At 37.3% G+C, this 13646-nt stretch overlaps 1 protein-coding gene across 2 annotated transcripts in view; it reads right to left on the reverse strand.

The window, feature by feature from the left end:
- Window positions 1-13646, reverse strand: part of RAB3GAP1 (RAB3 GTPase activating protein catalytic subunit 1) — a 120381-nt gene that overhangs the window by 13641 nt on the left and 93094 nt on the right. For both annotated transcript variants that reach the window (XM_030800922.1, XM_030800921.1), the window contains exons 18-19: window positions 6381-6518; window positions 3128-3355 (exon numbers count right to left, since the gene is read on the reverse strand). In XM_030800922.1, the coding sequence (XP_030656782.1) occupies window positions 3128-3355; window positions 6381-6518 (366 nt within the window). The remainder of the gene's footprint in view (window positions 1-3127; window positions 3356-6380; window positions 6519-13646) is intronic.

Genomic DNA, 13646 nt, shown 5'->3' on the forward strand with positions numbered 1-13646 from the left:
TATATATTTTCTTATTTTAAGGAAGTAGCCATCTATTCCACTCTTTTCCCAAGAGTTTTAAGTTAAATTTATCAAAAGTTTTTTCAGCATAGAGATACAATTTTCTGATTAGACCTATTAATGAAGCAAATTATATAAACAGACTTCTAAATAACCATCCTCATATTTGATCAACATGTATTATTTTCTTAAAATGATATTAGAGTCTGTTTACTTCAGATTTTGCATTAAATTTCTTAAGTATTACTGGTCTGCTATTTTTAAAGATATGCTATCTTTATCAGGTTTAGGTACCAATGTTATAGTTGCTTCACAGAAAGAAGTTGGAAAATTTCCTCCAATTATTATGTGTTGAAATAATTTATGTAGCATTGGGACTATATGGTTTCTTGATATTTAGCTGAATTTCCCTGTGAAACCACCTGGGCCTGGTTCTTTTTAATGTGGCAGTTCCTTGATAATTGTCTCTATGAAAATTTGTCTGTTTATACTTTCTGTTTTTACTGGGGATAGTTTTGATATAAATTATATTTTTGGTGGGAATTTCTGTAGGAAATTGTCTAATTCAACTTATTTTCAAATTTACATACACAGAGATGTGCAAAGTAGTATTTTTAACACATTTCCTCTTTATCAGTAGTTACTAATATTAGTAACTACTGATAAAGGACTAAGGCCCTTTTTGTCATTTATTATTTTATTATATATATGTGCTTTCCCTTTTCTTGATTAAATTAGCTAATGGCTTCTCTATTTTGTTGATTTTAAAAGAACTAGATTGAACTCATTAATTTCATCTGTTTTGTGTTCTCTACTTCATCATTCTCTCCTTTTCATTTGCTTCCTTTTGTTTTCTTTTGATTTGACTTTTTTTCTAGGGTTTTTAGTTAGGAATTTAATTCATTAATTTTCATTCTTTTGTTTTTACTGATATAGGGCTATGAAAGTTCCTTTCATCAATTTCTTAAGTATAGCCTATAGGTTCTAATATGTAGCGTTTTCATCCTCGTTGTTTTTCAAAAATTCTGTACTTTCAATTTGTATTTTCCCCTTTCACCCATACTGTTTAATAGAAAGTTTGTATTCCATTAATTTTCTAGCCTGAGTGGTAGGCTACACCATCTGGGTCTATGTGAGTATACTCTATGATGTTCCCAAGATAACAAAATTGCCTAATGAGGAGCTTCTTAAAACGTATCCTCTTTGTTAAGCCATAGGGACTGTATTAGTTCTGTCTTAGTATTCTGATTTTTCTCCTTAAAGGAAACTAATGAATTGAATATTCTGACTTTTCTTATCTTTCATTTATACTACTTTCTCTTCAATTCCTTTTACTCCTATATCTCATTTTCATTCTCTGGGCTCTTTGCCCACTTTTCTTCAATGCCCTTTATAAAATTTAAATATAAATCTATTCTTTCTTGGGCCTCTTGTAATTTAGTCTTTATTTTTTGTATGGTTGTCTTTTTGCTTTTACTTCTATCCTGAGCTAAATCAGTTGTGGTTTCATTTCTTTGTGGGGTTTTTTGTTCCATCTCTGTTCAATTTTAGTATTTCTGATTAAACATGGTTTTTTCATATCCTCCTTAACTGTTTGAGGATATCTGATTCAGTTTGGAATGTTATGTTACAATTTTCTTCTGTTTTGTGACTGATTTTCTGGGAAATATTTTCATTAGCTGAAATGAGCTGATTTGCATTTCTGTTTTGTAAAGTAGTTTTATATGGATGTGGTCTGTTCTCTTCTATTCCTAGTAATATCACAAATAGCTTCAAAGTGCCCTCTTCTGAAGTTTCTTTAATGGATAGAGGGGGATGAGGGAGGCTGGTTGTCTTGTTTTTCTTTCATTTCTGCAAGATCCTTAATTTTCCCCTCTTACTTCCTTTTTTCTCATCATTCCCATCCATTCCTTCTTTGTATATCTGATTTTCTCCAAGGCTCCATTTCTAGCCCTGTTTTTTTTTTGGGTTTTTTTTTTTTTTTGAGATGGAGTCTCGCTCTGTCGCCCCAGCTGGAGTGCAGTGGCGCAATCTCGGCTCACTGCAAGCTCCGCCTCCTGGGTTCACGCCATTCTCCTGCCTCAGCCTCTCCGAGTAGCTGGGACTACAGGCGCCCGCCACCACGCCCGGCTAATTTTTTGTATTTTTAGTAGAGACGGGGTTTCACCGTGGTCTCGATCTCCTGACCTCGTGATCCACCCGCCTCGGCCTCCCAAAGTGCTGGGATTACAAGCGTGAGCCACCGCGCCCGGCCTTCTAGCCCTGTTTACATTCAAGTCCCTTCCTTGTGGCAAGTGCTGTGAACTAGCAAACCCTACCTGTGTTCAGTGTTTTGGCATGTAGTGTTAGGCTCTCTCTTTCTGGGGTGACTTTGTGTTTCATCTAAGTCTTCTGTATCTCTTGGCTCTTTTTCTTTTCCTGCCCCCTACTCACTGTATCTACATAGACTTACAGCCAGGGGGAGCTCCATTGGAATTTGGCTTCTCTATTTACTGTTAATTTGAAGGTCACTGAAATTTCTATCTCTTAGTAATGCTGAATACATGGATTTATTTACTTATTGATTTCATGGGTTTTTTTTTGGGGGGGTGGAGGAGGTAGGAAGGTGTGCAGGGCAATTAAATATCAGACAGGTGCCACTATATTCTCCATAACTCCAAATGTTTTTTAATAGCTGCTGCAAAGCCGGCCACTAATGGATATACCATAATTTATTGAACCAAGTCCCTGTTGTTGGAAACTTTGGTTGTTTCTACTTTTTCACTTAAGAACTTTGTTGAACATCATTTATATACATAGATCTTTGTATATTTCTCATTATTTCCTTAATAAATGTTTTGGTAATAGAACTGCTAGCTCAAAGGACATACACATTTTTAACACTTTTAACATATACTGTGAGACAGTTCAATGGTAAGCAGTCTGTTTAAAATATGCATGCCTGTTATTTGCCCTATTTGCAACTAGTTCTAGTATCTTAAATGTGAATAGATATGTAAAAGGCTCATTGAATTTCAATGCTTTGCACCTCAAGTGTGTCCAAAGCTCTCATGTCTATGACAGTGAGTTCCTAAATCACAAGAACAGTAATTTGCATTCTAGTATTAGAGATTCTAACCTCAATTACCTTTTCTGCTTCCCGTGTATCATCAAAGAGTCTCCTTTGCCTTCTAGCAGGAATTGGCTTAGCTGTTTCCCAGGCTTCTACCCACATATTGCTTGGAATCTTCATCCGGGCACTCAGTGCTCCTTTCAGCACCACGGTGCCCTTTTCATCAATCACCTCCTCTTCAATATAATCCCGGGGTGAATACCACCTCACAAAATCTTCCAGGGAGCAACCTGGATTAGCTGCCTAAAATAAGACAAAAAAATTCAGCAGAATCAAATGAAAATCAACAGTTACTGATAAGCCTGTTTGCAAAATTATATTTTCAAAAAAAGCCTATCGAATCTTTACAATCTAATACGTAAAATGAATTTGGATGTCACCTTTAAAATAGGTCAGATGTTAAAGTACCAAAAGCATTTCATTTTTATTTTCTCAGCTTTATAGAAAAAACATTTTCATATAATGAATTTGGATATAAAAACTCGATGTAAAGAGAAAATCATTTCCTTAAACACATTATGGGTTACACAGCTTAGTTTCATATTACAGTATAATAACTACTCAATACTAAGAAAAGTAAAAATTAAATAATACACCACATGATCAGAATAACACAGTGATGGAAAAGTGCTGTTCTTCTTTTCCTCAATAAATCAATACTGGTTCTGCAATAAATGTCAGCTAACCTCAAAACTGTTCTATTCTGCCATCAAATTCTTGTACTTTATATAACAAATTACCATCAAATTAATTGCTTTTGTGCTGTTAACGAGTTGGAATTCAAACTACTGTTTTTCAGGCTTCTGGAACCAAACTGATTAAAGTTTTACTCAGTGGATAGTTCTATTGAATTAATGATGATGTATGCCAAAAACCTTTCAGTGATTCTAACTTCAAGCCTGGAAAAAAAGACGAGGCTTCCCAGTGTTTATGGTAAGGCACAGAGGTCTTTCTGCAAGTGTTCCAGTGATGTACTAGTAGAGTCCTAAGGATGGGCATGAAAACTACCATGATGAGAATGTTCTGTCTTAAATGTGAAGAGTAAAACTACCAGTTCCTCCTCACTGGGCTCAAGGGCTACCAGCATGACCATCCCTACCATCTTAGGATATACCCCTGAGGGCATACCCCCTAGAAGATCCTTCACTGACTGTCAACAACACAAATGTAAAAGGGTTATGATACGGTCCATGGCAAAAGCAGTGGGTCAAGATTATTTCATGATACTAGGTGACTCAGGATTCATGTATAAAGATCTAGATCTTAATCAGTCAACATCATACCCACATGAAAACATCCTAGGAAACCAGAGGCCCGGAGTAAAGAGCATAAACTTCAAAAGAAAATAATATTCACTCATACACTATAGATTATATTGAAGAAAGGCATTTCATACCAAAATTCTTCCTTCTGGTTGTCCCGACTATACTAGGCTGAACATAGCTACCAAGAGAAAGCCAAGGTTCACTTGAGCTTATCTTCTCTTTACTGTTGAAGGTATGTACCACAAGGGCATGCCCCAGAATCCACCCTCTCCTTCTGGAACTCTGAGGTGTAGGTGTAGGTGCCCAGGCACATATTAGTATGCTTCCAATGCTCTGGGGACTCTCAAGAGCCCCTAACTCATCCCTATACAAAAAGTAAAGGCAACCATATCTATTTTAGAATAACTTCATGTTTCCTTAAATGTATTATCTGATTTCTACATATGGGTGTATATGTACGTTGACTATTTAAATTACTGTCTATTTTCTGGTTAAAACAATGTCATGAAAGATTTGCAGGTACCCAGGTTAGCCCAAAATAGTCTAATGAATCACAGTTTTGCTGAAGTGCAGTGTTAGAGGAACTATATAGAACCTTACCAAGAAGAACTAGTATGTTTCCATGGGGAAAAACTTTCACAGTTCCTATTTGGAATGTCCTCCCGTGCATGCCTCTGCAAAGACACTGCAGCAGGACAGGGAAAGATGACTCTGAAGGCAGCTAGAGGTCAGATGGAAAATTACTGCTGCGGAGGCTGGTATTTCCTGCTGTGCACACACATCTTAAGCCAATTCCCTTCTCTACATTTTGGTTTGACATGTGCCCCAAGAGCCAACTGGCTTCTCTTTATCCACTGTACCAACTATTTGTTTTAAAGCAACTTATCTCTTTCTTGTCACATGGCAGTATAGAACTTGCAGATTTTCTGTATCATTTTAGTCTCCAAGGAAAACATACAGCTCTTAAGACGTTTTTCATTTAGAAAAGATGGGTAAAATAAGCAGGAAACAAGTCTCCTTTTTATTGTCACTTAAATCTGCTAGCAAAAAAGGATGAAAGTGGCATAGGTGTTTGTGGAGTGTTTATGTTTAAAAATAATACACAGGTGTTTCAGAGAAAAATCAAACTCACACTGGCCTAAATAGTACAGAAGCAGGACTGAGTAGGGGCCATGGATTGGGAAGGTGGAGGCCACCACAGGTTAAAGAGGGAAGTCTGGGCCTGGGGATAGTTCAGAGTATCAGCAGTAGGAAAGGAAGCCCTGTAGCCCATGGGGCTACCCACTTGGGGTTTTAAAATATACATGAACTTGCCTTTGCTTTCAAAAACAAAAGTCCTTTCTTCATTCCTAGTTTTTAAGCTAATAAGCCAAATGTCACCATTCTGTGAATCCTATATGTTCGAAATATAGACCTATATCCAACCCTAAAATATTCTTCAGATAGCAAATGCCTACTCATCTCAAATAGTGACTCTTCTGAGAAACCTTTCATGACCTACTCAGCAGAGTCAGTCTTTTTGACCCTGCCTTCATAAGAGAACTCATGACAATTCCTTACATGTCTCCTCCCACAACCTCAATCGACTGTAACTGAGGGTAAACACTGTATTTCTTAACTCATCTAATCACAGTGCAAGGTACACAATAGGCGCTCAAAAGTTCGTTGAGTGAAGTGACCCATGTTAAATCCTAAGTTTCCTAAAAGTCTTCCATTAAACTGGCTGAACACAAACAAAGAAACCACTCCAATTCACATATAGAAATGATTCTATTCTCAACTTTCAACTATTAATAATACTGGATCTTTGCTTTTTTAAAACTTAAGAAACAAGTTTGACTATGTCCTCTGGGGGGATGGCGGCAGAGTGTTGAACTACTAATGAAATCCAAACACTTAACAAAAAGACATTCAGGCCTTTATAACACTTTACAGAGTGACTTTCACAGTTTCATCCTAGAATAGCTCAAAATAGACCCCAGAGCTCTGCAAGTGTGACCCACCTTAAAAGACTCCATATCTGAAAGCAGACAGGCACTCTGCATGCGTGCTCGGAGGTGAGCCCCTTCTGCCGATGTACCTAATTTAGCTAAAACCTCAGACTGCTCTTCTAGCAGATCTTCTGTCATAGGTGCTGGTTCCTGTGAAGCACAAAAGGACAAAGCTCACAAACAGCCCTTTTTAGAAAAAGAAGTACCGTAAAAATAGAATAAAGACAACATTCATTTCAGCTCTAGCAGTCACAAGATGAGTATTTTTAAAAATTCAGAGAAATGCGTTAACTTTTTTAGAACTTACATTAAAAAGGTAACAAACTAAGAAAAATAAATATCACTTTCGGGCCTCCTCCCCCTCACAGATAATATTACCATGTTTCCCTTGATGAGGATTGATAGTAAAAGACAGAGGAATTTGGGTCCACTGAGCAACATTTTCCTGCCTATTAGTGATAAACAAATGAAGTCCTAATGATATTATTATATATGTCATCACTAGCTACAACAAAATTTTAATTATAAGTAATAGAAATGGTTTGATATAGAAATAATGGGAAATAATTGCTCTAACAAGGCCAGGCGCGGTGGCTCACGCCTGTAATCCCAGCACTTTGGGAGGCCGAGGCGGGCGGATCATTAGGTCAGGAGATCGAGACCATCCTGGCTAACATGGTGAAACCCCGTCTCTACTAAAAATACAAAAAAATTAGCCAGGCGTGGTGGTGGACGCCTGAAGTCCCAGCTACTCGGGAGGCTGAGGCAAGAGAATGGCGTGAACCCAGGAGGTGGAGCTTGCTGCAAGCCGAGATCAAGCCACTGCACTCCAGCCTGGGCAACAGAGCGAGACTCTGTCTCCAAAAAAAAATTGCTCTAACAATGATCATCTCTGGTTATAGAACTAAGAGTTTTTATTTTCTTTTCTCTACAATGAACATGCATCACTTTTAATTATCCTGCAAGTACCAAGCAAGAATCTCACACTGAGATTTAAGGTTGAATAACAACCTGTAACATAGTATTGTATAATGGTTAAGAGCTTGGGCTCCAGAAACCATATGCTATGTGTTTGAATCCCAGCTTTGTGACCTTGGGCAATCACTCAGCCCTCTTGTGACTCACTGTTGTGAAGAACAGATCCTGGCACATGCTCAGTAGATACTAGCAATTAAAGACAAAATACTTAGGTTATATTATAGGCTTCATACTTTCTCTTTGAAAGGTCAGTATATTTCTCAAAATATTTCGGTCAAGTTCACAAATTATATTCAATCTCTCATGAAGGAGTATACTCAAAAGCAAAGGCCTTCATTCTTTCTATTAAGAAGGGGCTACATTTCATTGGCCTACAGCCCTGAAATCACAGGATGGGAGGAAAGGAAAGAGATATTGAGAGGACACTGACTATCTCTCCCACTTGGAAATCTGAGCCACTTATAAGTGGAGAAGAACATGATAAAGAGGAGAATAAGCAGCAAGTTGCATGTGGGCCATACATTTTCACATATACTGTTTCTGAATATGCCCAAAGCATTCTTATATACATGGACCCATGGGATCACTGAGAGGGGTAAAGGAATTTTGCAAATGATGAAAATGAGGTGCAGAGATAAAGTGCCTTGCCCAGGATCACCAAGTGGCAAAACTACCAAGCAGCAAACAGAAAAGAGAATCTAGGACATACATCAGTTTAATGCTGACTTTAAGAATTACTAGCTTGAGGCTGGGCGTGATGGCTCAAGCCTGTAATCCCAGCACTTTGGGAGGCCGAGGCAGACGGATCACTTGAGGTCAGTAGTTTGAGCCCAGCCTGGCCAACATGGCGAAACTCCGTCTCTACTTAAAAAAAAAAGACACAAAAATTAGCCGAGCATGGTGTATGCCTGTAATCTCAGCTACTCAGGAGGCTGAGACAGGAGAATCGCTTGAACCCAGAAGGCGGAGGTTGCAGTGAGCCAAGATCGCGCCACTGCACTCAGGCCTCGGTAACAGAGTGAGAATCCCGTCACAAAAGAAAAAAAAAAAAAAAGAATTACTAGCTTGGTTCCAATCCACTGGCTAAGGACATTTTTTTCTAGCCCTGGCTCTAGTATATTGGGGTAAAGTCTTCAAACTTTTTCTAGCCATGTATTTTATGTTGTGACCTAAGTCTACATAAATGGAACACAAAAGTATGTCTGAATTCTTATGAAGCAACTATATAAAGTCATTATTTTTCAGTGAAGAGGCAACTGATTAATGGCACATTTTCAGCTAACTTCTAAAGCTTGAAATTACATTGGTTTCAACTGGGATCATTTTGAATTTCAACCATTTCATATAAGTACACTTATAATGATTATAATTCAAATAAAATTAACCTTAAAATAAGAAAGTAAAATGGACTAAAATTTTGCCTAGATTTACCTAAAGGCAAAATATAAAAATTAATTTCTAAATACATAAGATGCACATTGAAAGAAGAGTAAGTCAGTCCATATTTAGACTATAAATTCAATGTGAAAATTCAAGCATCTGAAATAAGAGAGGGAGCACAGCCTTTTGAAGAAAAATAAAGCATTAAATTTAAAAAGTATTATTTTTATTTCAGGAAAGAAGAAGCCTGAGCTTCCAAAATAACTTTTCAGACTGTTTATTAACCCAGTCAAACCAAGGAAACAAATGTACAATTAGCTTATGAAAAATAGGGACTCCAGTCTGGGCAACAAAGCAAGACCCTGTCTCTACAAAAAATTAAATAAGCAGCTGGGCATGGTGGTGGGCGCCTATAATTCTAGCTACTCAGGAAGCTGAGGTGGGAGGACCGCTTGAGCCTGGGACATTGAGGCTGCAGTGAGCTATGACTGAGTCACTGCACTTCAGCCTGGGCAACACAGTGAGACCCCGAGTCAAAAAAAAAAAAAAAGGTGGGGGAGGGGACTACTACTAATTAAAATCTGAAGGGAGAAAGGATACAAAAAAATTAACTTTCGCTGAACACTTACATGCCAAGTGTTTTCGAATATGATATGTGATTTAATCCTGAACAAACTAGAGTAATATAAACTATTATTGCTTTTTAAGAATTCAGTATTTATTTATTTATTAAACAGATAAGGAAGTAGGGTTTTAAAACTGCAGATGTGTTAGAACAAGACAGAAACACCTTCATTTTTCCTTTGTTAAAGGTTTTTTTTTGTTTTTTGAGACAGAGTCTCACTCTCACCCAGGCTGAAGTGCAGCAGCGCAATCTCAGCTCACTGTAACCTTCACCTCCTGGGTTCAAGCAATTCTCATGCCTCAGCCTCCCCAGTTGCTGGGGTTACAGACATGCACCACCATGCCCAGTTAATGTTTGTATTTTTAGTACAGACAGGGTTTCGTCATGTTGGCCAGGCTCGTCTTGGACTCCTGACCTCAGGTGATCCACCTGCCTTGGCCTCCCAGAGTGCTAGGATTACAGGCACGAGCGACCTCACCCAGCCCTAAACAACTTTTTAGAAGTATAATCAACATACAATAATTTAAAGGCACATTTGATAAATTTTCGTGTGTGTTTATACCCCCATGAAATAATCACACAATCAAGATACTGAATATATTCATCACCTCAGAAACTTCCTTATGCCCATTATTTTTGGAATGTTTATCAAGAGTGAATGGATAAACAAACTGTTGTATATCCATGCAAGGGAAAACGACTAAACCTAAAAATATATGAACTATTGATACATACGTGTGAATCTCAAGGTAATTATGCTGAAAGAATGCACACAAAAAATGTTATTCCATTTGCATAAAATTCTAGAATGTGCAAATTAATCTATTACTGTTTTTTAAGATGAGAAAAACAAGGCTCAGAAAGGTAACATAGCTTGTACTAGCAATACTGTTAATAAATGGTGATGCAGGATATTAATCCAGTTCTGCTACATCCTAAAACCCAGGTCTATACAAGACCTCAATACCAACTGCATTCTCCATAGCAAGATTAGAACAAATATACATTTGGAGTCAGGGGCAGTGGCTCAAGCCTGTAATCCCAGCAGTCTGGGAGGCCGAGGCGAGATCACTTGAGGTCAGGAGTTCAAGACCAGCCTGACCAACATGGCGAAACCCCATCTCTATTAAAAATACAAAAATTATTCAGGCTTAGTGGCGGGCACCTGTAATCCCAGCTACTCAGGAGGCTGAGGTACAGGAATCACTTGAACCCAGCAGGCAGAAGTTGCAGTGAGACAAGATCACGATCGCACCACTGCACTCCAGCCTGGGTGACAGAGCGAGACCTTGTCTCAAAAAAAAAAAAAAAAAAGAACAAATATGCACTTATACACTTGGTTTCTGGCATTAGAAGATTCTGTTCTAACACTAAAATTTAATCATGAAAAACCTAAACTCTAACTTACTTTGAAAAAGGTATAATAAAGCAAATAGCATATGGGCTATCAAAAACAAAACAAAAACCAAACCTAGTAAATTATACCTGGCAAAGAAACAATATAAGCATGGATAATAAAGTTAACAGAATCCATGTTTCAAATTATTATTTATTTCACTATACCTGGTACTTTATTAAAATTCATGACTATTACAGCATATTATCATATACCACAAAAAATCCAAGTTGAGGGATATAATGGAAAGCACACAACTCCCTGTACAAATATTATAATTCATCAACCCATTTCAGAATATAAAGACTAGCTACAAAAACTAAGTAATCCTTGCATCTTGAGGAGCAATAATAGCCACTTATATAAGAAAATGTCCTCAGAAGAAGAATAGCTAAAAATTGTTCATTTTGAATTAGACATTATGTTAATCACTTACCAGGTACTATGTCATTTAAATGATGTAGGAAGTACTATGAACTTATAGTTGAAAAAACTAAGGCAAAGAAAGATTAAATAATGACCCCAAGCCATACATATGCTAAGTGGTAGAAATGGAATTTGAACTCAGGCAATCTGACTTCACTGACAGTGTTCCTAACTATCATGCTGTGACTCCTTATAGGTTTGGTAGGCTTAAAGCAAATGAAATAAAAACCACGTAAAATTAGAATAATTACTAGAGGTTGAGAAGTGTGTGTGTGTGTGTGTGTGTATGTGTGTGTGTGTTGGTGAGGGGTGGTATGAAGAGAGGTTAGCTAATGGATACAAACAGTTAGATAGAAGGAATAAGTTCTAATGTTCAATAGTAAAGTAGGGTGACTATGGCTAACAACAATGTATTGTATACTGCAAAATAACTTGAAGAAAAAATTTGAAATGTTCCTAACGCATAAAAATGATAAATAAGTGACAGATTTATCAATCACCTACCAGGGTGATTGATACTCCAAACACCCTGACTTGATCATTACGCTTTCTATGCATGTAACAAAATAGCATATGTACCCCATAAAAATGTACAAATATTATGTACCAATAAACAAATTTTAAAGAATAAATGCCAAAAATATTAAGCAAAACTCTGTTAGTATTGACTTAGCAAATGGCAAATAAACCACTGTTACTCTACAATAGCACATTTTCTAAAAGAAAGTTCAGGATAATAACTTTTTTTCATCAACAGTAATTTGTCAGTACAACCATCTTGTGTGCAATGGCAAATTAAGACTCCGTATGAGGAAACTGGAAAGTTCAGAGGCAAGAGAGAATACTGCATGTACAACACAAGAACCATTTTCTTTACAAGAAAAGAATCATTTTTAGGACTTGGAAATGAAAGTGTGATAAATCCCCCAAAACAAGAAAACACAAAACAAAACTAAAAATGGCAAACAGAATAAACAAAAAAGGTAAATTAATTTGTCAAAAGATTCTCCCATAATGCTACTGACAGTGGCAGGAAAAAGTCAAATGCCTAGGCAGATAAGAGGCAGGTCCTCAGTGAAATCTGACCTTCAAACCAAAGATAGTTTAAAGCCTGAAAGCCATGGTACAAGTTCCAGGTAAATCCACAGACCAGATTGAGAAACTCTCTTCCTACTTGGCATGCTTTCCTCTGAGTAATCCTCACCCTTCACCTATTTACATACACCTATCCTTCCCTAATTGGTTTTATACATTGTCATGCCCCCCCTTTGAGTGGTGCCTTTGTTTTAGCCCTTTTTGCATACTCACAAACCAATCAGCAAGCACTCCCCATTCTGAGCCCATAAAAGCTCTGGACCCAGCCATACTTAGAGAGAAACCACCTGACTTCAGGTGGGGGACCACCCTTGCAGCCCCTTTCGGCTGAGAGCTGTTTCTGTCACTCAATAAAATTCTTCTCCACCTTCCTTACCCTTTGATTGTCAACGTAAATTCATTCTTCTTGGATGTGGGACAAGAACTCAGGAACCACTGAATGTGGGTGCAAGCTGTAACACAGGTGGATTAGGGCACGCTCGAGTTAGGGCACGCTCAGCCCAGCTGAGAGCTAAGCTGGTGCACAAGCCTGGCGGACAGAGCACCTCCTGCAGCAGGCCCAGGGCTGAGTGAGGCCTGGGCGGAAGCATCACCAGCCACAGAGGGCCCCAGCTGGCAAAGCAGCCGAGAAAAATCCCGTGTCACTATGCAAAAAGATAAAATGTATGAAAAAAAAGTGAAGAGGCAAGAGTTAAGAGAACATATTCAGGAATTATGACATCTGAGTCCCAAATAAAGGAGACTGCTTAAAATGTAACATGTCAGAGAACAAAGGTTGAATATCAATTACCTATGCTTCTAATAAAACAAGTTAGAAAAATAGCAGATTAGTTCCAAGGAAAGTAGAAGCAAAGAAATAATAAAAGAAATCAATGAAATAGAAAACAAAATCAACAGAGAAAAATCAACAAAACCAAAAGTTGTTTTTTCAGGGGAAAGATTCATAAAATTAATAAAACCCTCTTATAGATTGGGAACAAAAGAGACAATATACCAAATGCCAATTTTAAAAATTAAAACTGCAATATCATTATAGATTCTATAATCATTGAAAAGATTATAAAAGAATACTATGAAATAATTTATGCCAGTAAATATAAAATTTAGAAAAATAAAAAATTACTTGAAAAACACTATTTGCCAAAGTTGATACAAGAAATAAAAAATCAGAATAGTTTTTTTATCTATTAAAGAAATCTAATTTAAAAGTAAGTCTATATTTGAAAATATTTCTACAAACAAAACTTCAGATTCTGAGTGGTTTCACTGGTGAATATGTTCAACATTTGAAGAAGAAATAAAACCTTATACAAATTTGTCCAGAGAAGAGAAAAAGAGGGGACACTTCCCTGACAAGGACAACATAAGAAAGGTCAAT

This window comes from Nomascus leucogenys, chromosome 20 (genome assembly GCF_006542625.1).
Source record: "Nomascus leucogenys isolate Asia chromosome 20, Asia_NLE_v1, whole genome shotgun sequence".
NCBI classification, from domain to species: domain Eukaryota; kingdom Metazoa; phylum Chordata; class Mammalia; order Primates; family Hylobatidae; genus Nomascus; species Nomascus leucogenys.